The sequence below is a fragment of the Bombus pyrosoma genome, linkage group LG14 (assembly GCF_014825855.1).
Source record: "Bombus pyrosoma isolate SC7728 linkage group LG14, ASM1482585v1, whole genome shotgun sequence".
NCBI classification, from domain to species: Eukaryota; Metazoa; Arthropoda; class Insecta; order Hymenoptera; family Apidae; genus Bombus; species Bombus pyrosoma.
In genome coordinates this window covers 8,848,753-8,876,301 of record NC_057783.1, presented here as the reverse complement: position 1 = coordinate 8,876,301, position 27,549 = coordinate 8,848,753, and the positions used below count along the sequence as shown (strand labels likewise).

General features: G+C 35.6%; 1 protein-coding gene across 9 annotated transcripts; it reads left to right on the top strand.

Annotated features, from left to right (window-relative positions):
• Positions 1-81: 81 nt before the first annotated feature.
• LOC122575188 (allatostatin-A receptor) lies at positions 82-27,424 on the top strand. Of its 9 annotated transcripts, none has more exons than XR_006319353.1 (8): positions 82-2,526; positions 5,158-5,380; positions 5,498-5,990; positions 6,874-7,003; positions 9,224-9,484; positions 11,088-11,336; positions 22,719-23,081; positions 23,467-27,424. XR_006319353.1 is itself a non-coding variant. In XM_043743806.1 (6 exons), the coding sequence occupies exons 2-5, from the start codon at positions 5,572-5,574 to the stop codon at positions 11,334-11,336; spliced, it is 1,059 nt and encodes a 352-aa protein (XP_043599741.1). In that variant the 5' UTR covers positions 82-2,526; positions 5,158-5,571; the 3' UTR covers positions 26,540-27,424. The 9 variants fall into 9 exon arrangements, 2 of the variants coding, with proteins under 2 accessions (XP_043599741.1, XP_043599739.1); XR_006319349.1 differs by having other exon boundaries at positions 5,158-5,990; positions 22,719-22,815; positions 22,944-23,081; XR_006319348.1 differs by having other exon boundaries at positions 5,158-5,990; positions 22,719-22,815; positions 22,912-23,081.
• Positions 27,425-27,549: the final 125 nt, after the last annotated feature.

Here is a 27,549-nt window from a genome sequence, read left to right as displayed (position 1 = left end):
AATGTTTGTAACGTAAATTGTTAGTTTCTGCGTTCTTCTTTTAGATTTGCTGTTCTCATAATTAAAGAAAAAATCAGCTAAAGTTGACTCCGTCCACTCGACTAGTGCAGACGTTCTTTAAATAACCTCGTGCTCTGTTTAATTATTATACAATTGGTGTGCATGACACGTCGCCTGAGGACTAGACCCTGTTTATTTGACGAAACTATTTTAGGCACGTTTAAAAACTGGTCGATCGTTGCTACGAAACTGCAGGTGTCAAAATTCCTGGATTTAATAACAAAATTCCTGAGGTTAATAACAAAATTCCTGAGTTTAATAGCAAACTTCCTGAGTTTAATAACAAAATTCTTGACTTTAATCACAATATTTGTGAGCTTAATGGTATTCGTGAAATTTAAACATATTACATCGTATATAATAATTACAATAAAAATTTGTATTATTCTTGCGGAAAGTGAATTTTATCTTTAAATAGAAATAAAAAATAAAAGGAATAAACTAGTTAAAAATTTATAACGATAATTTTACATGTGGTATTTTCTTGCTTTCTAAATTTCAGTATCATATCAGTGAACCGATTATTTATAATCAAGGTGTCAAAGTTATAAACAAGGTGAAATTATTTTTAAACATTTCGATTGTATCATACGTTACTTATCGATTATCGGAACATCAGTACCCAGACTTAACAGTTAAGCGAAAAATTTCGAAAACGCGTTTATAAAATAATGAAACAATGAAATGTTAATTAATTAAACATTATTATTTTCTAATTTGTAAGAATGTGGCAATGCAGGAAAATCAATTGCATATGTATATTTAGCACAAAACGGAAGAAATTTTGACCTACTTATTTTTCAAACTATCTTCAAATTAGATAATGGATTCTAATATATTTTATTCAACTGGTGTAAATTCGTTTCTTCGTTAGTAATATTTAATCTCATTTTGTAAAATGATGGAGGATTACTATATGATGATACAATCGTACCTCGATTTTAGCGGCTGAGGGAACAGATCAATAAATCCGTACTCTTCGAAGGATACTAGATGGCTCTTGCACCCTCTCTGCGGGGATAGTCCTGCACCCCTATTTCAGGTAAACTCGACGGCGATATTTCTTCAATCTGCACAGTCGTGCCGCATCCACCGCCGGTTGCGTACCTATCTCGCGCTCTTCAAAATACTTCGTATACGCATCTCTTTCCGATAAAAGTTCTTAAAAGTTGTATTCAAAATTAAATGTGATAGAAACGTGTTACGAATTTTGTCGCGTAATCGCAATAAATAAAATAAAAGAAGAAAAGAAGCTCTAAAGTAAATTAATAAAAAGAAAAGACAAAAAGAAAACAAAAAACGATCGTGTAAACGACAAATAATCGAAGAAATTATTATCAACGAAGTGTTCCCTAAAACTTTGTCATGAGATAGGAAATAATTTTATTTTTAGTCGTTTTTATATTTTCTCCCGACTCTGATATTGTCTAAGCACGTGTGTCGTTAAGTTTCATAAATTTTTTATTTTTCTGTTACCGCTCATTTATTTATGGACGACGGTACTTACTAAGTCTCGTTAACACGCACAGTTTTCCCACGAGAAACGAAAGAACAACATGATTTTTACGAAATTTAAGCGCAAATTAAATATTTCGCAACTTTACAACGAATAACTAACGCTCTGAGATTCGTGTGGATTATTTTGTTAAAGTGACGTATGTTTTACGGAGAGTCTTATTATTGGACGATATCATAAAAAGCTATTTAACGAGAATGTGTCAAGAAAGTTTCGTGGGATTTAGGTTGAAAAATATAATTTAATCCGCGTGAATGGTGATAGTTGTGTGGAAAGTGCGAACAATTTATCCAAAATATCTGAATATTTTACCGAAAGTTTCCACGTAATGTTTCTTTAAGTATGATATCCATCTTTTGTAACGCAAGAGCGATCAAGAAAACGTGACCCAGAAAAGTGTGAGATCGAACGCAAGTTACTTGATATTCTGATGTTTAATGTGCCCATTAAATCAAAGTTCCTTACTAACAAAAGAGGAAAGGAAAAAGAGATCGAAGTTGACAGATTTTATTTAACAGGAAGATCTTCGAAATTTTATATCGACGGTCCATTGAATAATTCTTTACGCGCTGGATTATCGATTAACTAACACGCATATGAGGAAATTACAATAAAGTATTACAAATTCTAATCATTGTTTAAAACATCGTTTATTGTGTGAAAGAATGACGTGATAGAATGTTAAATTTGGATGTGAATGCGCTCGAGTTCGGTATAAGGATACACGCATTTAGGTGTCTTCGTGCTATCATGATATCGAAATCAAAGATGCATCAACCATATTCATCAGGGACATATTTGTCAAACGAGAGTTGCAGCAATTAGCAGCCGTTGGACGACCAATCATGAATCGATCTATCTGCATCAGTTACGCCTTATGAGCTTTAATCCGGTAAAAGGAAGGGCGGGTGATCGTTAAACCCTCTCGATATCAGCGCGTGAGGACCAAGGTAATTAAATGAAGATCGTCATAAATTTCATTAATAGCCACGAGATGCTTGTAACATTCTGTCGTATTTGAAGCCACGTGTTCTATCGATAATCTCTCTGGCTTTCAGACGAGCAAGAAACGCGATTCTTTTCTTTGTGAAATCATTATGTTCGTGGAATATTCAACTGTGACCGTAGCTACGAAATGTTGTTTTATATTCAATGATGGAAATCTTTATTCCTAATTTCTCGTTCTTTAATAAATTGGCTGGAACAAGGGTAAAAAGTACGGGAACAAGATATATTATAAAAGAATGTATTGCACGATAATAATGTACAAATTGAGAGAGGAAGTCCCTTTGCGTTTCAATTTATATGATATATTACATTTATATATGAAAGATACGTGGTTTTATATCGTTTTGCTGGACGAATGAAATTCTTTTACGATCTAACATTGCTTTATGATGGAACATTTTTATTGTTTAAAATAGTATAGAACATAGAGAGAGAGAAAGAGAGAGAGAGAAAGAGAGAGAGAGAGAGTATCGTAAAAAAATAGTGGGCGGTAAAGTGGCATGAATTAAAAATTTTGATTCTTCAGAAGTGTAGCGAACAACGAGGTAAAGAATGTTGGTAACTGGAGCACTATAGCTTTTTATACGTACTACAGAGTGCAGAAATATAACTTCGAATAATAGAAACATGTAATGCATATGTAATTTTCCCATATTTTACGGTATTGTTTAAATTTAATTTAGCCAACTGAAACGCAATAGACTTCTTTTGAATGTGATGATTAATTTTCATATTCCATGTTATTTAATGAACTTTATACAATGGAACAATATTATTTATTTGATGGTAATTTATTATAGGATTATACGTGACCTTTAATGATTATCTGTAACATATGCATTATACGTTTAGCTTCTCCAACAGTTTTAATTTGTGAGATATGTAATTTGAAATATATCGAATTAAAATTACTATATAAATTTGCAAAATTCCAATGTCGTAATAGTAGAATTTTATTATTTCTGTATATAAAATCAAATACGAATATATGGAATGGAGACAAAATTTATTGGATAAGAACATAATATTTTTCTTATCTTTATAATCCCCCTGCCTGGATAGAATTTCATCTATCTATTCGCGTATTTTGATGTTATATGTTACTTGTATAAAGCGAGTGGTTTTATCGTAAGTTTCTTGCCACTTTAGACCACTTAGCTTCTCTAATTTAATCTGATAATATTTTGAATATCCACTTATGTTGAATTTACCTATATTATTTATATTTGCCTAAGTGAGAACGGGGGCTAAATAGAACACTCTTTTTACAGAGTCACAAAGAGGGGATCGCACGTGCTCTCAACGTGACCTGAATTTCGATAAGGCATTGCTATCAGTCAAACACGATTTGAAACGGGTCAATTTTTATTATTTCTTCTGTTTTCTTTGTTCGATCTTCATCAGGAGAATTGTCAATTTTTAATTGACAAAGAGAAATTTAAAAGAATGTACACGAAAGTCAGAAAGATATCGCTTTTAGAATATTTCATAAAAATATCGATTGTATTCAACAACATTTTCTTATACATATCAGCGTCGCTCGGCCTTAGTTTTCCAGATATTCGCGAAAATCTGTTGCTATCAGCATAGTGAATGCTGTCTATAATTGTGCTGTCCGTGACAGCGTATGAGCATTGGTTGCGGCGGGCAGATAAATTGACATTTAACACAATCTTACATAAATTATAGACAAAAGATAAGAATTAGACTTGGTTTAGATGTTATTTCATCCGGCCAATACCAACCAATACTAACGCATAGGTTGTCACGGACGCATAATTATAGGCAAAATTCAGTATAGTAATGTCGATAATTACCAAAATATGACTTCCCGTCGGGGAAAGAACTGTGAGAAAATGTGACATTGAACGTACATTGCATTTCATATTTTACACTTTAATAGCCTTGAACGACTTTAGTTGCGTCATGCCAGTAATCTATTACGTGACGATTATTTTTAATATGATATTGAAAAATTAGCGTTTGATTGCGTAGATCAAGTTATTACTCCCTTTAGTCCATCTCGTGATTGCAAGCAACAGTCTTAAATAATTCGATTCGGATGTGACAGACGGCAAGTAATTTCTTCGAACTAGAAGGAACTTCTTAAAGTGTAGATGCTTTTGTGACGAATTAAACTTATTTATCTTTTAAGAAGTGACTTTATTATTTGTGACGTGATAAATAGGAGCTCAGTATCAGTCTGAATAAAAACGATTAAAATCAAACGATTTCATAGAATCGTAGAATATTGTATGTTATGTTTAGCGAAATCTAATTTTAGTTTAGCTTAAAGGCTCCGTGTTTAAGGGGAAGAGGAATCTATATCCAACACATTAGTCAAATTTGAAATATGGTTACGAAATTTGAATCAGAACGCTTTGTGCCTCGTGTGTAATTTAAGCTCCACGTGTCTGGATAAGTAAAGCTATTAGTTAGTCGTTGAGAGATAAAACAATTCGACTGTGCAACTAATATTGCTTACTGGTGTATTAACTACTTATTGTATCAAATCAAATGTATTTCGCAGCGTAAGATGTGTTACATTGAGTAGAAAATCCGTTTCTTTACAGATCGACAGCTGGCGGAAAGAAAATCATACTTGATCCCTCAAAGACACGACGTAAGAATTTACTAAAATTCCATTAATCGCAAGGAATTTTGGGGTAAATTCGTATATCAGATACACGCCATCGAATAGATTTTTCTACAAGATTAGAGAATGACTTCTAGAAATACAGAGTATTAAGTTTTTTAACTGCAGTGTTTACTAACGTGATACATTTACTGTCATAGGTAAGATAAATAACAGCTTTCATATCGATCTTCTTTTAAACTAAGATGAAACTGAAGTATAGGAGAAAATTGAATTAAAACTTGCAACAAGGCCATTTGTTATAATATGAACGAAAGTGATTAGAAACTCCGAGATACAGTTTCAAGATCTGCTATGATATAACTTCAACGATCTGTGGATGTGATACACGATGTTTCAAGAGATGGAGACTTTGGACAGAATAGCCAGAAATTTTTCAAACAGCTCGTACAACGAAACTCAGAAACTCTTCGATGAATATAATTTCGATCGACATCAAGTGGAGAGAATAGTAGTTGTTGTGGTGCCGATATTTTTTGGTATGATTGGTATCCTTGGACTCATTGGGAACTCTTTGGTCGTTATCGTGGTTGCCGCGAATCCTGGAATGAGATCAACCACGAATATCCTAATTATCAATCTAGCCGTGGCGGATCTATTGTTCGTCATTTTTTGTATACCATTTACCGCAACCGATTTTGTGCTACCTTACTGGCCCTTCGGCAACTTCTGGTGCAAGATGGTTCAATATCTCATCATCGTCACTGCCTACGCCAGTGTTTACACCTTAGTCCTCATGAGCCTCGATAGGTGAGTAAATTAAGAAGAAAGAGAAAAATTAGGTAATTCTATCAAAATGCTTTCTACGGTATAGTTTAGAAAATAATTTAGAATCACTCGATCAGGCACGGGTTAACGGAAATAGTCGAAGAAGGATACTGCACGATAAAACTCGATCCTCAACGTAAGATGTAACTCATCCTTCTATACATATCAGCATTGTTCTCCGTTACATTTCAAGATACCGTGTAGTATGCATTGGTGCAGACTGCAGCATCATATGCTATGTCTAGAAATGTCATACGTGCGAAAGAATCTTGATTTCCTCTCGAAATATACGATACATTCATTTTGTGTTTCGAAGAAACTTTTTGAGTCACGTTACGTGCTCAGGTTTCTGATTTTATTTCTCAATTCCGTTTTCAATATAGCGGCAACCATCTCCTATGTCAAATAGAATTTTCAAAGTCTTCAGTAATTGCAATGTGATCGTGACGGGATTTCGAATAATTTCTATATGATATCGATAGCCTTACATGTTTGAAGAATTAATTTATAATCGCTAAAGTTTAGTAATCATTCATTTCTACAGCTGCAAGCGAAGTTATGTGTTTGATTCAAGTTTCCTTGATGAATCGCATAAATCTATTCACCTAGTATCCCTTGATAGACTGCATAATTTAGCTTATTGGCTTACATCCAAGTTAATTAGCATATCGATTTGCTTCAGCATATTATGTATAAGACATCTTCAAAAGAGGCCTATACTGCCGTTGATACATATCGGAACTCTTTAGTTGTTTTGTAATAGTAGTAGAGAGTATTTGAATTCGGTGAAAGGGTGTACATTAATAATGAATTAAGAAGCAGCATTTGTTGATGGTAACATAATGTTGTATCTTGATTGTTACAGATACTTGGCAGTGGTTCATCCCATTTCCTCCATGTCATGGAGGACCGAAAACCACGCAATCGTCGCCATCTGTATCGCTTGGGCGATGATTTTCGCAATATCCACTCCTGCATTCATCGTCCACGGCGAGGTAAGTCACACAATCACTTCCTATAATATTGTCAAATTTGTGGACTAACAATTTTCACTTAACTCATAATATTACTAATAGTACAATGTATATAACGATAGATCTCTATCAGAGTTTTATGCGATTCTTTTTATTAGTTACGATCGAACAAATGTTGACAATTGTATCGATTCAGTAACCTTTTTCGATTCATTTCGATTCATTTTGATTCACTTCGATTCGGTTATTCGTTATCCGTTGTATTAATATGTTCAATGGTCAGATTTCAATACTATGAATTGATTGAATATACCCTTTTAATGATACAACTTGTTTATAACGCACTTCCAATCATTTGTCTATCATTCAAACAGAAACCATGATTTATTTGATATTTAACGGGTCGGTTTGGTTCATAGTCGACAGAGATTTTGAAAGAAGGGAAGCGCGAGATAGCCGGATTAAAATTGACAAAAAAGACAGATTAGCTATTTAAATAATAATCCGGCAATGGTACTGAAAGATTGAAGTGGACGGGAGGAATGTTCGCTGATGCCCCTCTATTCAGTAATTCACTTTTGAGTGTAACCACTCTAATTACTTTCGAATGAAATGGACGCAGCCAATCTTGCAACTTGTAATTATTCATAATAGAACATTTCTGATAAAGCTTTATAAACGCAAAACCGACGTGATCGGTATCGTCGGGATCAAAGTATTATTAGAAGTTGTAGCGATTTGTATCATATATCCTTTTTCAATTTTTTATTGCCGAAATCATATTCGATATATTTTATCCTTTAGCTTAACTTTATCCGTAGTTCTGTGAAATCGAAATTCATTTTTATCTCTGAATCGCTGAATTTTATTCTTCGTTCTGTACTTTCCGCGATAGTATGTCCATATTTTGTTTCTTTTTGTAAATGTAAACCCTACGAGATCATATGAAGCACTAACTTCGGATAATTTAACGTGATAATCGTATCGATTCATCGTTGAAACATATGATGCATCGGTACAGAATCGCGTTATTTGAACATGATAAGCTATGAAATTGCTAAACTAATCTGTCAACAATGTTTACCAATGTGTAATTGATAGAAGTATTTTTGGATTACACCGCGAACGATAATCGAACACTACACATTCATGGAATACGCATCTAGATTATCGCGATTGTACGCGCTCTGCGCAAATTTCTCCAAACACGACTTATTATCGTGCATTATATGATTTTGCCCGACTCTACAAACGGAAATGGGAGAAACAACCATTCTCCTACTTGGCTGTGATCGTTCGACAATTATAGCTGCACAGTATTTTAGGTTTACGTGCATGACACGCACCATTTGACGCGATGGGGAAATGCAAATCATAATGCGCGTTTCATACACGCGTCAAATGTACATTTCGATTGAATCACACCACAGTTTGACCAGACGAAATTGGTGAACGTGTTAAATTAATCAGGGACAATTATCTCGTTTTGGAGTAATTCAACCTCATTTTCGGATAACTATTAACATTTTCATTTTTTCCATCGTTCCATAGAATTAAGAACATGCAGTGAAAAAATATTTTACCCCTTCATGTCCAAAGTTGAATATTTATTTCATATCACATATATGCAATGATTTCTTACATTTCTACTCCGCGTACACACAGAGACGCTGGCATATGGCATGTACACGATTTCAATAATCACTATCATAGTGAAAGCATTCAAACTCATGGCATTAGCCCCTTGAGCACTAAATACTCCGGGTATGAACGTTCTCCATATATGACATGCGATTTGCTATGATCATTACTGCGAGTATGAAATTTTGTGTGCTGTATGAAATATCGACCACGTTTTACATATACGTATGCACTTATGTACATTTAAGCGGTCACTTTGACTTTACTATACAAGCACATATCCTACCCTCGCTGCTAAAACGTATTTTTCCAGCTAGCATTATGAAAGATTTCTTTAAAGTTCCATAGATTCGAAGTAATTAAAGAAATTCTTCGTCATAAATTGAAAACGCCCATTCTGCTGAAGTTATGTTTTTCGATGCGAGCGTGTGGTATACCTTGTCTAAACTTAAAGGGACAAAGACAATTTATTTTTTCGGTGGCGTGGAACGCGTTAAAGAAAATTTAAAAAATTGAGTCGATATTCCATACATTTTATTTCCCTGTACGATTTTGGCCTAGAATTGCTCTGTTATATATGTAGATTCGCTTTACTTTCAGGACATAGATGACTTGTTGTCGGAGAACTTGACGGCTTGTCGAATCCTACCGCAATATAGTTGGCCGTTATTCCAATTGTCGTTCTTCCTGATGAGCTATCTGCTGCCACTGACGCTGATATGTTTCTTTTACATTTGCATGCTCATCAGACTCTGGCGCACTGATCGCGTCAGCGCCGAAAGTCGACGCGGAAGAAAGCGAGTTACGAGGCTAGTCTTCGTCGTCGTTGGCGTTTTCGCCTTTTGTTGGTGTCCTATACAGGTTAGTAGTATCACGTTCTTTCGCATAACGAAATGGATGAACATCGATCGGCGTCGAATTTTGTAATATATAACATTTTTTACGATCTAACAGAAATTTCGCCGTTAAACGTATTTTCAGTATTTTGTTATTAAATAACAAATTTCTATTTTCGATTTCATTTATTCGGGACTATAAAGATATTCGTAACAATATTATTTTTTTGATACTTTAATAATATTCGAAAACATTTCTTGTGGAATGTGCTACGTAACCGCTTCTAAATTTGACGAGGTTATCGTGCAATGATGTATCCGAAAGATCACGATTTTCGTATCGTATAATTCGCCGTGATATCAATCGAAAACGGCGGCCAGAGAATCAAACGGCAATTGCGGAGCTTGACTTTTGACGGAAAAAATTTATGAGCAAGAAGAGCAAGATGTAATTAACTGATACGACATTGGCGCTAATTGAGATGGAAGATAAATCGCGAAAGGAAATTGTGCGGTGAAATTCGGTAATTCGGTGTATTTTGTGGCCAATACGGAATATTGGCATGAGGTTTATCGGTCGGTCAAAAATGCTACTAATTTTTTAATTCTGGATTTGTGAGATAGTTAAATTACACGAATGATATCGTTACATTTAAAACATGGTACAGTCCATAGAAATTTATCGATCCTTTACGAAATTTCTCTAAATTGAATGAAATAGAAAAATTCATGAATCGAACGGTGGGTCAAAAAAAATAATGGTTGCATGTTCAGATATTCATCGTAGGATGTTGCGAATTGAAAATAGCGAGCGAAACAATTCTATGGAACCGCAAAAATATGTTCAGCCACCCAGTTCTATGTCAAGACTATTAAGACCAGTACGATGTTCTGTTCTTTCGCGTTTCGAAATGGAACACAATGATTTTTCATGTATCTTTCGCTTGTCTCCTATTTCATAATGAATGTTTTATGTATTTCTCACGGCATTAAATATATATCGGATATACTGCGTTTATTGAGATACCTGTGTAAAATATTCTCCGTTGAAAATGCATCGAAACGCAACAGAAATACGCCGATATGTTGCAGCAGCCAGAACGAAGAGTTTATACGATTTTTATTCGATGAACGAGAAATATTGTTTTCATAGATTGTACAAATGTTTTCTATTGACTCTTATTAACTTAGCTGCTGAATTCATATCACAGGAATTGTACGTTTTTATCTGTTCATGTATTAAACGTATATTTCTTTGACAATATTCGCATAATGCCTTTACTTCGGTTCTTTTTAAGTAGGGCACGGGATCAGTGAGTTAAAATTCAGCCAAAAAGTTGATAGACTATTTATTATCGGTCTTTTCGGCACTTTTAGTAGCAATATCGCCATTACGGAAATGAAGTGCTATCGGTGTACTTTCTGTGACACGCAGTTAATACATATTTACATGTGTGATCGTCAATCGTCCGTTATAAAACAGATTTTTTGCTGCATTTCCATGGAAAATTTCATCCTTTCGTTACGAGCGAGCATATTTAATCCGAAATAAGTTTGAAACAATCCAAACTCTCCATGCTCGAGGATTATAATAATATCTTTTGCGTGTTTTATTTTTTTTACAAAAGGTAATCCTAGTGACAAAAGCATTGGATGTGTACCGATTGACATCAGCGACAATAATGGTGCAAATAGCGAGTCATATTCTGGCGTATACGAACAGCTGCGTCAATCCTATTCTTTACGCTTTCCTCAGTGACAGCTTTCGGAAAGCTTTTCGAAAAATTATTTACTGCAGACCTCGACCAGATCAAGCCAGACAACTGGGACCATTGACGAAGACTACGAGAGCTGCCAGTACTGGTGACATCCTTTAGGTGAGTTTTAGTTTTTCAACGTTGTTTGTTCCAAGATTTTCCTCGCTTAACTTTATTTTACATGCTTTATTAAGGAGCTTTCGCTATTATGATTAAAAAGTGAGGAATGCTTATTCAATGTTTCGTATTATCTATCTTAATCACTTGAAGATCTTTAATTGAACAGACATTGAAAATTAATAATAGAATTTGTTGAAAGATTGATTCTCTAACTAGTTTTTCAAAATTAATAATCAACAATTTTCTCTAATTAATTTTTCAAAGCTGATTAGAGAATCGATTTGCTTTACTAACGCTTCTTGGTTCTCGTCGACTTCTTAGTTCCTAGATAAAGTAGTAATTCAATTTCAATAGTTTCGATATTTGTTCCGAAATTAGAAAACGCGATATAGCTCTTCACGTTTTACTTCGCAGTAGGATCCACGTTTGTAGAAATTTGCTTAACATTAAGCTGCGAATAAAATTCTAAGCGGAGTTAAACTTCTGAACAAATAACCGGTTTTTAAGCTATAACGCGCATAAGCGCGCGCTTCTCTTTTCACGTTTCTCCTATTCTCGTTTAAAATTACACGATAGAATTAATTACTTCGTAGGCAATTAGCTCTTCATAATAGTGAGAAAGTGAAACGCATCTTTTACCTTAGTAGCTTTTCGACCTTCCGGAAAGCTTCTTTTGTTTTATGGACGAGTCAGAGCCTTTGAAAACACCCGGCGCCACTTGTATCGCTGTAGGCGTACATCTTCAAGTTGAAAATGCAAGGTCATCGAGACTACTGTGCTCATAGGATGTGTAGGTTACACCGGCCTCGCGGCCTACTTTTCTGTTTATTTTACCCAAAATGTATCTCAGATGAAACGCGTGATTAGAACTTGCAATCAAATACATAAGTTAGATTTTGTTACAGAACATTGTTTGAATTTGGGAGTTACTTTTATCGTAGCTGCAGATTGTGATATTATTTGTATGTTAGATTTCACAGTTTTACTACTTTCTATTATACATAATACACGTCGTGCACATCAAAATTCATTGCAAACATTCCGCTTCAATATCCGAAAAATAAAGTCCGGTGAACTAGTTTCTTCATTCTCCCTCTGCTATTCTCTTCTTGTCTCCTTATTCGTCTCTTGCGGCTCGTATAGAACATTTCATAGAGATATTCAGCAGTAGGGACAATGTTTTCATTCCGCGTGTTACGGATACAAAGCACATTGCGAAACATACCCTCGATAAATAAAACAAACACCGAAGAATATATTTTCACTGTTTTTCTCTGTTTCGCCAGCGCACGAAGTTTCTTCTTAATATCGATTTCTGTAGAAAATTCCCGCGAAGTTACAAGTGGTGGAAGCTTCAATCGACCCATCGGGACTTAGCAAAACGCGGGAGCTTTGTTTCACCTCGCAAATCATCCAGAAGAAATAAACTCGAACGACTTGGTTTTCGTTTATTCTCACTTACTCTCAACCTCGTTCGCTTACAATCTTTATCCTTAACAATACTGTACGACATAACTTACATTGTAGAGGCTTGAATGACTGGAGGCTGTGGAATAGGTATCGGATGATAAATCACAGAAGCGTACGCGACATCCACAGAGCGAACTGCTCCCGAAGGTTTCGCAGGATAAAGGAAGGGCACGCGGTATATGGGAGGATGAAATTGCGAGGGTAGGGATTGGCTGAGGCGTTAACGTTCCCCAACGACATCCGAGAACGTTTGTAGAACGCCTGAATGACAGTCGTCTTATTCGACAAATAGTGCTCGTGTTATATCCATTTGTACGTTGCTCTTACTGCCTTTTACCGACGTTCATTCTCGTTGTAGAATTCCCGCTGACTTCAGTTTGAGTCAGCGTATTTTCCCTTTTTGCATCAGAAAGACGTCCGTATGATTCGTTGATCGTAAGACGAGCGTCACTTATGTAGGAATATCGGGTCGCACTCTGGTTTTCGCTTATGAAATACCAAATAAAGCAGTGTGAGAGGATTGGGCTGAACGTTTCATCCTCGGTTATTCACATTTTCGTATAAATCGTTTCCATGATTCTGAAATTGATAAATTTGATATCGTTGTAATTATCTGCGTCAGCAGAGCTTACGAATTTATGAAATTTTCAATTGCGCTCGTAAAAATTCTTCGTATAATATTCAGAGCATTTAAAAGAGTTTGTAAAAGGGAATGAAGCGAATACGTATTCGTGGAATGTTCGATGCCTATCGTTATCAATGCTAATGCAGCTTTTCCGAATTGAGGAGATTGGAAGAACTTTTTTCATTAGACCACACGACGTCGTTTATGGCGCAGTTAACTTTCATCGAAAAGGAGGAAATGCCAAATTGTGCTGACTCAATTAACGTCTCTAAAGCGATAATTAGAACGTGATCCGCATACTGGACGAACGAAGAGATATGGAAATAAGATTAGTCATAAAAATGAAGAAAAATATAGCGATTCACGTTTATCGAGAAATCTTTCATTGCTACGTTCGTTATCAACCTTCAATCACGTCCCCTTTTCCTTAATTACACGAAATAAATGTTTTTACTAATTTTTGTCGCGTTTATTATCATAAAATTAACTTGAAATTCAATGGTTGTGCTTACCGCAATTTCCAACATTTTATTACAATCAGATGTTTACACTGACAGATATTTTCTAAGAGATGTAAGAGTAGGATAGGAAGAGCTTATCAGAGGATAATATCGGATAGGAATACGTAAGATCGGAGATGCGATGTACTTTCGAACGTATTCCTTCTGGAAAATCGGATTTCACCGGAGATACGCATTTTTCCTCCCCATTCAGTAAAAACCATGCGATACTGTCCTTAAATAGGAGTTCTCAAATATTTGTACCGCGGACTGCAGATAAAGTGGCAGGAAATTCTTCGGGCGGAAAGTGGAAACGGCTGGAAAATCAGATTGCGTTTACCAAAGCGGTAGAAAGCAACGAATCCCTGCTATAAATCAGGATAAGTACAGACATTCGAAATTAGATTTCGCTGGAATCGTGTGAATTGAAAAGTGATTGTTCTAAAATATCGACAACGTTTCATTCGTAGCCTAAAATGTTCTCGTAAAATCCTCCGAAAACGTCTATAGGGGAGTTATGTTCTTTTTCAAGTATTTTCGATCATACTTTCGAGAACTGGCAGACGTTCGATCAATTCACTGAAGTATCTGTCGGGGATAGAGATTTCTTTCGTCGCAAACTTCACGAACAAATGTTTGTAAACGCATATGTCTTTGCTATTACATTGTATTCTCAAGGAAAAGCGCGATGCCTGCCTCTATTATTCTGTTAGTAAAGCAAATGAAAAATTGGACACAAGGCATTGAACACATTGTATACTCTAAGAACAATCGTTCTGGACAAATTAACGCGAACCAAGCACATTTTTCTCGTTTTATACGTTCATTAAGGAGTTAATGTACCTACAAGGTCCCTTCAATGTTCCCTTTATACACCGCGTTCAAAACTTCGGCACGTGTTTTATGAGGTTTCCTTCGAAATTATTAGGCTAAAATCAATACCTCTTCGTTTTTCAAAGAAGATCGATGTAGGCGTTAGTAGTATAGTTACCAGTGGATGGTATACTAAATACGTATAGGGGACATTACTAAGACTCCGAAAACGATGAAGTTTTGTGTACAAGCTAATTAAATTCTATATTCTATAGTAGCGCAAACCAACGAGTTTGAAGCTTTTCTCCCTTCTATTGAAATTTCATGTCGTGAAGTATTTAGAAAAAAATTACAGAAAAATAAATCGATAGAAAATAAATCAATATTTTATGGGATATTTTATAATATTTTTTATTCCTTGTAACTATTATCATAACATATTTTTTTTTTATAACTATGCTATATCCTCCGACAGAAGTTTTATGAGATACATGTACCTAATACGTACGTATCATTTATCATCGTGAAATATTTAAAAATGATCGAAAGATCGGCGATGGAAAGGTCGGTAAAAAGTAAATAAGTTGGTAATAACTTGGTTTGTTGAACGATATTTCTATTCCAATTTGTTACATCCACTTGTGGAGATTTCGTTATATCCAACCCGTATCAAAACATCCGTGTGATGTAACAGAATCGAATCGAATTCTCCTTCCCTGTTTTCAACGGGAAAATTTTTCTATTATACAACTTTGTCTTGCGGCGGAGGATGAAGGAAAATATTTACGTTTCGTCAGATAGGTAGGACGGAGTAACCCAACGAGTAAAGAAGAAAGAGTAGACGGAAATGAAATACAAAGATGGAACGATACAAGATGACTTTTACGGTGATGAAAAGTTTAGCGTGGAAAGATTGTTAACCCGATTATGCTCGAAAAGTTACTGCTATCGTTGCTTGAATTAATTTTTCATATGACTTCCTTTTCGTGATTTCTTCGAATATTTTTTCAGAAGTTTTACCTCACAGCTTTTCTCTATCAATTTCTCATCAAGCGTCCTGATATTTAATATTTGAAAAGTTGATTTTCTTCATCTTAGGTTGCAACACGTAAAACGTCACTTTAAACAACGCAGAATTTTTACCTAGGTCGAAATATTTTCCTTCTCAGAATCATTATGTATTCTGTTTACTACAATATGTCTGCGCACGATATCGTTTCGGATGTATTCTCCTCGAAGAAAGTGGAAAGAAAGAAAGAAAATGGTAAAATGGAAATTTCGCGTCATAGATCATTTTGAAACGTTCAAAGCAAAACGAAACTGGTTATGGGAAACGTGTCATCTAGAAAGATTTATCGAACGCGTCCGCATATTATGAATACCTAATTTCTTGATTTCCGAAGCCTAAATCGATTCCTTTCAAGCCTCGATACTAATACGGCTCGTATATCACTTACACCTAAGAAATATTGGTTAAATGGAATAGAGTGGTGGAAGCAATATCGTTATTCCTTTATCAGAGCTTATCAATTGCTTTTGATTGATCGTGTGGAATGAACAGAATGGGAAAGTGAGAAAGTGTCGGTTCTCATAGATGGTTGAAGGGTACGTTGCGGAATACCAGGTCAACTTTCTGCAACTCTACTTTTGAATCCACGAGTAACAGATAATAAGCCCTGGCGAAGAGGGATAAAACTGGGTGTGAGGAGTGGAGGGAAGAATGGTACTAATTTTAGAAGTGCTGTTCGCCGGTATCTTGGACTTTTCACGAAAGGAACGCGGGAGAATTCACCCATTCGCTTCTTATCTGTTTTGTGCCCGCAGTTCCTTTCGTTCGAATTATCTTTTGACCATTTTCAGTTCATTATTCTCTATTATATATCTTTTAGACGGGAAGTCAGTTGCTACAAATATACTCCACTACTCGTTTATTTATATAACTTATAATATTTAGAAACTATACGTATAAAATAAAGTCCGCAATTTTCTAATTAAATTACGTTTTGTCAAAAATAAGCGTTGGGTTACCCAATCTTTTACGATTTTATCAACAAATTCTCCATCAATTTTTATTTATGTAGCAAGGTAACTATCGAGTGTTATAACGCAATATGTCGAGGGCCGTATTAGGCCAGGTTTGTGTCACGGTCAAGAACAACTACTGTTTTTGAGAAATACATTTTCAGCGCTACTCAGTGGCAGTACTCAGATGGTACTAGATGGCGAGTAATTTAACGGATTTGTAGTAGCATGTATTTTTAACTTCTCCGCAGTAACTTTCCATAGCTCAATAGTCACGACCTTATCATAAACCTTGGCGTTTCGAAACGCTCATGCTCACGATTAGCCTAGCGGTTCTTGCGACATAACTCAGACCCATTCGAACATTTCACAGGAGTGAGAGGTCCCCCTTCCAAAGACACAATGTGCAAATTTTTAGACAGTATATAATCCATACATAGTATAATCCATATATAGGATTTTCAGAGTGCTAATATCACTGCAAACTATAACATTCGTGAAAATATATTATACGTCGAAATAAAACGTTTAGTGGAAAAGTGGTAAAATCTTCAATTTATTAAACAACTGATCGAAGTCATAATGTTTCATCATATTTTCATAATTATCAGCCTTTGAAACGCATTTCGTGGTTAGAAATCTGAGTACTGAGATGACGGTAACTTCCGTTTAATCGCACGAATTATTCGCATTTCGCTGGTTTCATCGACTGTTTGAATATTTCCACCGAACAGGTAGCGACTGTTTCCCTTTCATGTTCGAGCAAAATGCAGTCGACGAAGTCGACAAAGAGAGATCGAGTTAAGAAAAGAAATGAAAGAGAAAGAAAAAAAGCAACGGAGCAAACGAAAGGAGAAATAAATAGACGGCTCGGAGTAGACGACATCAGATCCTCGGCCACTTTAATTTCTCTCGAGTTATTTCCACGATTACGGCACCAACTCGATTTACTTATCTGTGAAACAAATTTCAGAGCTCTGCTCAAGCAATATTATGTCGAAGGATCTTGTAATTGTACCGCGTTATCGAGACGTCGCAGTGATCTTCGCAAATTGTCTTTCGAAGATTTTTATTTAAGAATGTATTCTGCATTCTACGTCTCTTCTTTTAAATGAGTACGTTCGAGGATTTATACTGCTACCAATTCTGATTATTTCTCTCCAAAATAATTTGTGTATGTTACCGCAATACGGATGAACGTATGTGTAAAAACAGGCGAAAAATCTCGTACAGATTTCTCGTAAAATAGCGCCGAAAGAGGCTTTAAAACATGCCTCCTACGATAGAATACTTTTTCAATTTAAACTTGTTTGGGAAGGTAACGTGTTGGATCTTCTAAATTTCTTGACATTCTCGAGATCTACGAACACTATTAAGTTTATAAAATACTGTTTCATTTTGAAACCCGAAAGAGATGAAATCACTGGAGTCAAGTTGCATGGCGACATTCGGGGCGCACTATCGGTATTTTTAGCTGCTTGGGAGAAATTTGTTACAGAAAGTAGTAAGACGGCATGGATTTGGCTGCAAATATCGTTGCGTGACACCATAAGGAAATATGTATGCGTTGCCTTATTTTCGCTGATTTCCTCTTGAGAAGCGCGAAAGTAGACAAATTTTTATCGTGTCGCCCAACTTTTCATATAACATCGCGACTCGTGTGCTCATAAAATACTCTGAATATGCTGGATATCGTACCGCGATACATAAACGCTGTTTACCCATAAATTTTGTTGAAATGCTATTCCGTCCGCTGATTTGTCTCGTCTCGTTTGAAGGTTTAAGGATTGTCAGCGATAGCGCGAACTTGTAAAGCTTTAATACACGGCACGTTTAATCCCTTCAGTTTTAAAGCGAGTCTTTTCCTTTGTTGCAAATGAGATTTAGGGAAGATGAAAATGAAATGAGGAAATGAAGGGATTTCTTAATCCATTAAATCTCGCCGCTCTCGATCAAAGACACTATTACTTCCCTTCCGGAGAAGCAGATTCTTTCCATCTACCGTGCATTGTTCAAGTTTATTTTTTGACAGGGACGAAGGAAAATTTAATACAAAAATGTTGTATCAGAAAAACTGATAGTCGCGTATCGTGGCAGAAGAAAACGTGAAATTAACAATCAACCATTCTTCGAAATTTTTAAACTCCGTTGATTGTGTTAAAATCGAATTCAAGCTTATCGTCTATTTTAGTCTGTTATATCTTCTCTCTACGTAATCGGAACATTATATAGTGATTCCAGATCGAAATCAACGAATTCGGCAGAGCACATGTCGTAAATCATAGTCCTGCTCGGAACCGTAAGCACAAGCACGATTTTTCTCTGCGATCGACAGCTATTATTACGTTTATGACTGAATAACGTCGGTCTGTGATAGCTTTGTGTGGAACGATTCACCAAGCATATCACAGTTTCGACAAATTAACGTGGAAATCCGGCTTAGTTTTTTCGTCCATGCATCCCCTCGTTCTTCATTCGTGCATTTTTATTCCGATGAAGTTTGAAGGCTGTTGCTGCGGAACATAAACTCGCCGCGTTATGGATCTATCCATCGCCGTGCTTCGACTACCACAGATAACTGGCCTGTTCTATAATCCTGCCCCCCCCCTCCGCCCGCCGACAAACGACTATAGCTAGCTACTATGCCTCTCAACCGCTTCGTTTTCAGCTAAATAATTGCGGAACCTCGTGGAATGTCGGACCAACATTTAGATAATTTCAAACAACTGTTATGGTTGATATTACGTTCGAAACGAATACACACGTTAAAACCTTGCGTCTATTTTGAATGGTTATATTCGAATGGTTAGTTTAGTCTATAAACCGGGTTGATGAACGATATGCCTTAAACTGAATAAAATATTAGGTCATCCCATACAAGTACAGTTTTTAAATAAAATGAAATTTAGAAGACATACGAATATAAATATCTGATTTACATATTTTAGTTAATATGACGTTTCGAAAGATTAATACTTAGATACTTGGAGATACGTACATAAGTGAATGAATTTATTACACTTCTAGTTTTCAAGCGAGGAAGATGTAAATCTCTGTATCGCAGTTATTTTCCTGTTATATCAGTGATTTTCAGTGTTGTTAAAGATAGATAAATCGTATAAATCATCGTCGGGCGTTAGAACTTCTATATTCGTATCTCTGTCTACATTTGTTGATCTTCTAAATTTATCGTCTGCTTCTTAAAATAACTTTAACCGTAATAGAACGTTTCAATACGACGCTTGTGTTACACCGTATCCGTTCCTTGGATTGTTGTTATCGCATAGGTCGCCTACCTTGCACGAAAATGTTCAACGTCATTTGCTCGAATGCCTGAACCTCCTACAGAATGTTTAGTCATTTATTTTGGTCATTTACTTGTACGAGCTATCTTTTATTTCGCGCGAACATCCCTGTCTACGAGTTCGCTCTTATTTTTCTACTCCGTTTATGAATTTTGTTCACGAAGCAGAAGAAACTATTATATTAGCCCTGTTACATCTTGACTTTCCAATCATTCTCGATCAAATGTAAATATACAAAGTGAAATATCCGAAGGAAAGTAATCGATATTTAGTGGAAGAAATGAATTTCTACTTAGATTCTACTTATTTGTATTGCGAAATAGACGAATTTATAACTAAATATCCGCAGTCTGTATGTATATACTAATCCGAGATTTGAATTATTATGCTATCGTAGTTTATATGTCACAGACGATAGTAAGGAATAAAGTTCTCGCGAGGGTTGAGAGACGGAAAGAGATTCGTGTATTGCTATAGCACTTTCAAATTGTCGATAAAGCTATACGATTCGGTCATTCGAATTTTATGAGCTTCACGCCTTTGCCGAAATTACACAGCTAAATAGACAACGCGCTTTAATCAAACCCGCATGGGAGGATCTAAAATACAACATGGGATCGATATTTGAACGCGATGCGATGCGATGCGATGCGTCGTGTCGTGCTGCTAAAACTGTGATATGTTTTCACGGCATCTCATTGAAATCGTGATAAACTCGTATTATTATACGATCAACATTTTATTAAGCACAAAATGTCAGTACATTCGGAAGAAATCCCATTTCGCGTTCACAATTTGTTTTATGCACTGATTTATTTACGTTTGACGTAAACTAGTAACATATGGCATATAGTTTACTTTTACGTTTCCGTGCAAAGAACAATATTGTTAGAGGATATCGTTAACGTGTACACAGTATCGATTGCGGTTTATGAAACTATGTACCGACTGACCAGCATTATTTTCTCTTTTCTCGCGGTACTCATCAATTTTGTGTCAACACGATCCATCAAACTAGTGATCAATGGCAAACGCGATTAGTCTCGATTGAGTTTGCTCGTTTAATTCCATCGTATTTTGTCGCATAGCAGAACTCCACTTATACAAATTGCATTTATCCGAACGAAATTTTAGTTAATGCCCGATTAACTGAAGTTTTGCTGCTTCGAATCATTCGTTCAATTCATCTGAACGCGAGCTCCTACTATGTGAACGAAAAATAATAGGTAGTTGGTGATATATAAACGATTTGTCCCAGATAAGCGAAGTTCTATTTTACTAATATTTGACATAGAAACCATAACATTTAGAATTTTATTTCATGTTACTTTTTATAATTACTAACACAACATTTTATAATAGTTACTTTAAAAAAGAAAATTCTGTTCATTAATTACAAAGAGTTAAAAATTATGTTCATTAATAGCGAAAGAATGTTAAAAACGTTTTAGGGAGCAACGTGTTTCGTTCTCATTTTCAGTTAGCTTTATATATCTCGCATCTCGATTTTATTCCATCTTACCAAAGTTTCCTAACGAACAGGCAGTCTAGCAATTAAATTAACGCTTTATGACTTACTCTAGGAGTTTTGTAATTACAGGAATTTCACCTGTACATCTCTTAACTTATATCAAAGTTGCTGTTCAGTCACTGGTATTCAGTTTATTATCAACCTGGCGACTATTTCGTAATATGATCCGTGTCGTAGAAATTGGGACTAGGAACATCATCGTAAATATCGTAACTCTACAAACTTCTAACACGCTTTTTCACTAAAAGCTTCCAAACAAAAAATGGCAATGGTAGAGAAAAGATCGCTAATTCCATAAATTTCCCATACTCTACTTCCTTCTTGTCGGGTGAGTCAGCGCTTTCTCCCGTTTTTCGTAGCCTTTGTTGTTGATTTCCGTACATTTCGAAAGCACATTGTCCAGAGCGTCTAGTAAAACGCATTAATGAAGAGAAGGGAAAAAACATATTACGTGTGCCCTAAATTCCCAAATTCTTGGCGAAGCTTTAACAATAACGTTCCTCATCCTCGTGGATTTGCACACTGAACCAGCAGGTGCCAGCAATCTTTCGCGTTGTTTAATTTTTTCCATGGCATCTATAAAACACCGTTAACATGGAAGTCGTAAAAGAAAATTACGGTGTAATCTCCGCGTTGTGCAAAACGTAGTGAACATATTACGCAGCAATGCGAAATCGTTTTCTAAAACAAACGTCCTACTTTTTATGGTTTATTTCCATTACGACCACGAAGCATTTGCTGATTGGAACTGCAATAATAAACCAACTTACGGATGTTCCATTGCATTCTTGGGCTGCGAATCAGCTGTATGTTCTTCGTCGATTTCTAACTTTCGTCGTCTTCTGTTTTGTGTCGGAAAAGAATTCATTTTCGAAGAAGGAAAGGAGCGTTTCTATAAACATTTATTTCAAAGTTCGTTTTAAATGTTTCGAAGTCCTGCGTTTAACAATGTCGAAGAATATCTTCTGATATCTGATATGCAGTATTTTCTAAGATTTTACCTGTCGGTTGAAGACACCACATAACTCTTATATGATGAAAGTTTGTTCCAATTTCACGCAGCATTGTCGACATGTTGGAGAAAACTGAGGAGAGCGTTTGTCTTCTAAATTGCAGGTATTACGACTCAGCGTAGGAAAATGGTTTGAAATCAATTTCGATCCATTGGATGTTTTCATTAATAAGATCAGAGAACAAAGCGAAGGAGTGAAAGGTACATAGAAGAGATTAAGCGTGATCATATTTTAGCCCTTGGTCATTAATCTCGTGAACAGCGTAAGATACATTCTTACCTAGTTCCATTTTTTAGAGTGAAATTTCTCGATATAATAAAACTTACAGTTGATGAAATTGAAGAAGAAAAGGAAACATGAGAAGCCTGTTCATCGTGACATTGCTTGAGTATAATCGCGACGTAAATTTTTCATAAATTTTGTTGCGCATTTGTAGAACATATCCGTTGATAGTCGTAACATCTGTGTGAGTATTATTTTATTTTTTATCGGAAGTTATGCTCTTGTTTCGCGCAAAATCTAAAATATATTCTGTTTCTAATCGTATTATTCTTAATAAATTCTGGAAGCTTACAAAAATTTGCAGTCCTCTCCCATTAATCTTCCCCGACCGTATTATTTGTGAAAAAACTCCGTCTATTCTTAGCTATTAACATACAATATCAATAAGTTTAGTTACATAGTCGTTCTCCTGTGACCTAACACGAATAAATTAAACTTAGAAACTTGGCTGAACATTCAGAGAGAGAGAGAGAGAGAGAGAGAGAGAGAGAGAGAGAGAGAGAGAGAGAGAGATAAGGATTATTAATGTTTCGCTTAATGACGTCGTTTTCATTTTATAAAACTTATAGGAAGCTGTAAACAGAAGGAAGCCAGAAGAAAATTATATTTCATACACGTTTTTGCCCGAGCTTTTGCTATGTATGCGTTTAAATTATCGGAGAATATTACGGAGTATGCGCGTACATGCTCTATAAAGCGTATAATTCGCTAAAAAGATCCAGGTAAACTCTCTCTTCGACTCGCAGTAGTCGAAATGAACAATTTGCAATTTTTCAAAGAGAATTTTATAGATTTACAACAGCACACTCTTGGCGATCGGAACAAGATTACCGAATAATGAAAATATTGCAAAGTAGATTAGTCATAGGATTACGTAGATTTTTGCCTCTTGTTTTAAAATGTCTTCGAAATACTGTGCCGATTGGTAATGGTTATTTCGTTATCGAAACAATCTCAATATCTCTCGATGGGACCATTCTTCTTGCACTGGTAAGAAAATGTTTCTGTATACGGTTGCGCAATCAGTTGGTGTAATATTACTATGGAGAACTGTTTCGAGAGCTTTCTGGTTGGTAGCCTGAAAATTCGTAACGTGTAGAAGTAATTTGATCGTTGGGAATCAAAACATTCACAAGATGTATAAATAATTCAACCACGTTTGATTTTATAAGAACGGGCTAGATACGAAATTGTTGGAAAAATAAAATATAACAAATAAAATACAAGTGGTCTATGATGACCGATGAAAAATATTTCCAGTTCTTGAAAACGAACATTTGTGATATTTTTTCGATCCGTATATGTGGTGTTATAGTGATGTTACGGGAAATACGATATTGGTTTTTTACAGTTCACTAGTCTGTAGGAGTTTTTACCCAACGAAAAATTATTTCCACGCCAGATTTTGCAAGACTGCATGTCGAAACTCGATTACATTATAGAAGCAATGGAACGTGTATATACTAATGAGGTGGGCATGTACTTATCAATGATAAATCATATTTCCGTAGATGAATGAATGGCCTATAATTCACATACTTGTGGTGTCACGCAAACGTCATTTCCTAGTATCAATACAGTCTGCTACTGTACACCTTTGGCTTTATGTAGATACTGATTTATCTTATAGCTATGTATTATCAGTTTTACCAACCTATGTCGCTGTCAAGCTCCATGGGCATCGTATATCACTCGAATTCAGCTTGCAAATGCGAATTACAAAGCAAGAGGTGTCAAGCGATTCTACAATTTCCTACAGTTTCATAATAGAAATAATTAATATTAAATTAAACTTTTACTAAAATAATTTCCTACAATTTCATGATAGACATAATTAATATTAAATTAAATTTTTATTAAAATAATTAATATCAAATAATACATCATATAGAAAAAACTTTGTTTCTAAATATTCCAAATTTATATGAAAATATTTTGAGAACAAGGCTTAATGAATTTTTGTTTTGATATTTCTTCCTCTACGCAAATAAATTTGTCTTTAGCATAAATGTAACGAGCGAGTAATAAAAGGTAGCCTCGCTTTCCAGAGTGGAATAGTCTCGAATTACTTATAGTTCCTTCCTGAGCGTTATGAGACTTCATCTGTGAAAGCGTCTTTGTTTGGAGCAAATAGAGTCGGTGGAAAGGGAACGCACCGAGGTGGTCGTGATCGTAAAAAGAGTACACGAATTCACATGGAATTAACGTCGAATGGGGAAAACTAGGGTGACGCTTAATGGAAAGTACTTGTACTTAGGTTGCCCATACAATGAGTCATCGACGACACCTAAAAATAGATTAAGACGTTCAACTTGCCTTTCCAATTTCCGGATAACATTGTTTCTGTATTTAAGTTACTTTCCTGGAGTCCTTGATTAAAAGTTTCGCGACAAATAAAATCTCTATTAACCAATCCCTTCTGTAACTTTAAATACTACGATTAGAGAGCTCTAAATGACGACCGACTAAGAATAATTAAAACAGATTACTCGATGGGCAATTTGGAATAAAAATATTTCCCATTTTCTTCATAACCGATAATTTAAAAATCTTTCCATTCCTAAACTACTTTACCGATTAATTCCTTCCAAACATGCGTAACAAAGTCATCCATAGAAAACTTTATACATTTATCATAGACAATTAACCTAGACAACATGACATATTGTCACGAGGATCGTAAAGATGCTCCCCTCGTTGGGATTAAGAACCGCTGGACACCTCACAAACGATTCTTCCCCTATCCGTCTTTACGGACACGTATTTCTTCGAAATTGATATGAAATACGTTATCAAAGTGTCTTAGTCGATGGCCCTACATCACTCATAAATCCATCGCCATCCAATATTAATTAAAGAAATGTTTAGAGTTTGGCCACGAATAACGCGACGTTCTCATACCATCCGACCGAAATTCTCGCAATGTTTCCACGTTATAATTCTGGGTTAGGAGGCTTACCAAAGTAGGCCGAGCTGTGAAACCGGTGGAAACTTCACTCGTGAAGTAAAAGAGGGCTGCCATTCTCTTTTTGCCTCCTCATCTCTGTCATATCGTACGCTTGCCTCCACTTTTCTTTTTTCTTTTTTTTTTGGTATCTTTAGCTCTCTTTTCTCTTGGCTTGTCTTTCTTGCACTTTCCCGTCATCGATCTGTGTACCCATCATCGAGTCTGTCCACTTTCGTCGTCGCTTACGAACTACTTTACTGAACACGTCTGCGAAGATGGTCGCTTAAAAATTTCACAATCGTTTCCCTTTTCTTATCGAAACTGAAGGTACTGGATATTCGTAGTACTCGCGGCTCTCCTTCGATCCTTATTCCTGCTAATGGATACATTATGCAGATTAAATTGCTTTATGATATCTTTATGATTTTTATACCAAATAGAATGGACTGCGTTGTGCAACGGAGTAAAAGGCAATCGCCTATGCAAAAATTAACGAAGAGCGCGGAATAACAATTTTTAGCAGTATATATGGCAGAAGATTTGCAAAGTTAACTTTCACATAGTTCATTTACAAGTGGCAGGACATATTTTTATTTTGAGAAGCAATCACTCTTCTATTAGATTCAACAATACTCGCAGTTGTAGCAATTTTATTAATTTCCTTGCTTCTTGTTGTTGTATTATTACTGTTTCAGGTTACAAATATTTCGACGTCGGATTCGTCGTTCTGTAACAAGCACTAATTGCGCCGATTTTACATCGAAATTAAAGGATATCGCCGGTATTCGATATTCGATGTTACACAGTATAGTTATCATGTGAACTGGAACGTGCATTCGTGTCGTTTAAGCGTGACGTCCGTTTTGCGAAACAATTACAACAGCGACGTATCTTTAATCTTTCTAATTAACAAGCTCGATGACTGTGTCGATCGCGTGACGTTGCTCGATTTTTGGAGCAATCCTATCGTATCGAATGTTCCATGGATTCGTAATTAAGCATGTTTTTTTTTTCTCGTGTGCTGATGGTAATAAACGTTTTATATAGACGTAAACGGCGTGCGGATTTTACGCTTACACTGTGAACAAACTTTGTACATAGTAACGCTTGTAAGGTAATAACGAGAGTACGAGTATAAATAGTAACGTTAAGTGATGAATAGGTTCGACGATAGTTACTAATCTAGATTTAGAGAACAAAGAGGCAGCTTATCGTTTGTTTTATAAAGAAGAATCCAAAAAGAAAGGAACGAAAGAGCTTAACGACGCGGCAGATAGAAAGATGTTGATATTTAAATTATTATAAAACTTTTAAGTTACGTAATTTCGGGAGGAAGCTTCACTGAAGATTCGCGGATCGTGGTAGATAAGCCCCTGCCCATCCGCGAGCCAAGCGCGCAAAGAAATACACATTTTGAAAGTAACTTAAACGACGATATAAGATTTTCCTTTCTTTTCCAGCTGATCGTTGTAGATTTTAAGAATTCTAGGTTTAAGAACACTCGAGATTTCGTGAAGAATTGTCCTGATACAAATTGTAAAGTACATATATCAATAAAGGTGCTCATGTAATACAAAGAAGAAATTGGATTTTGTAATCATTTCTCTTGTTCACCTTTTCTTTATCCTGTAATTTTCAGATCCTGTTTTCAGGAGAATTAAGATTTTATATGTTTTAGCGTAGTCTTTTGTCTAGTTATTAATTT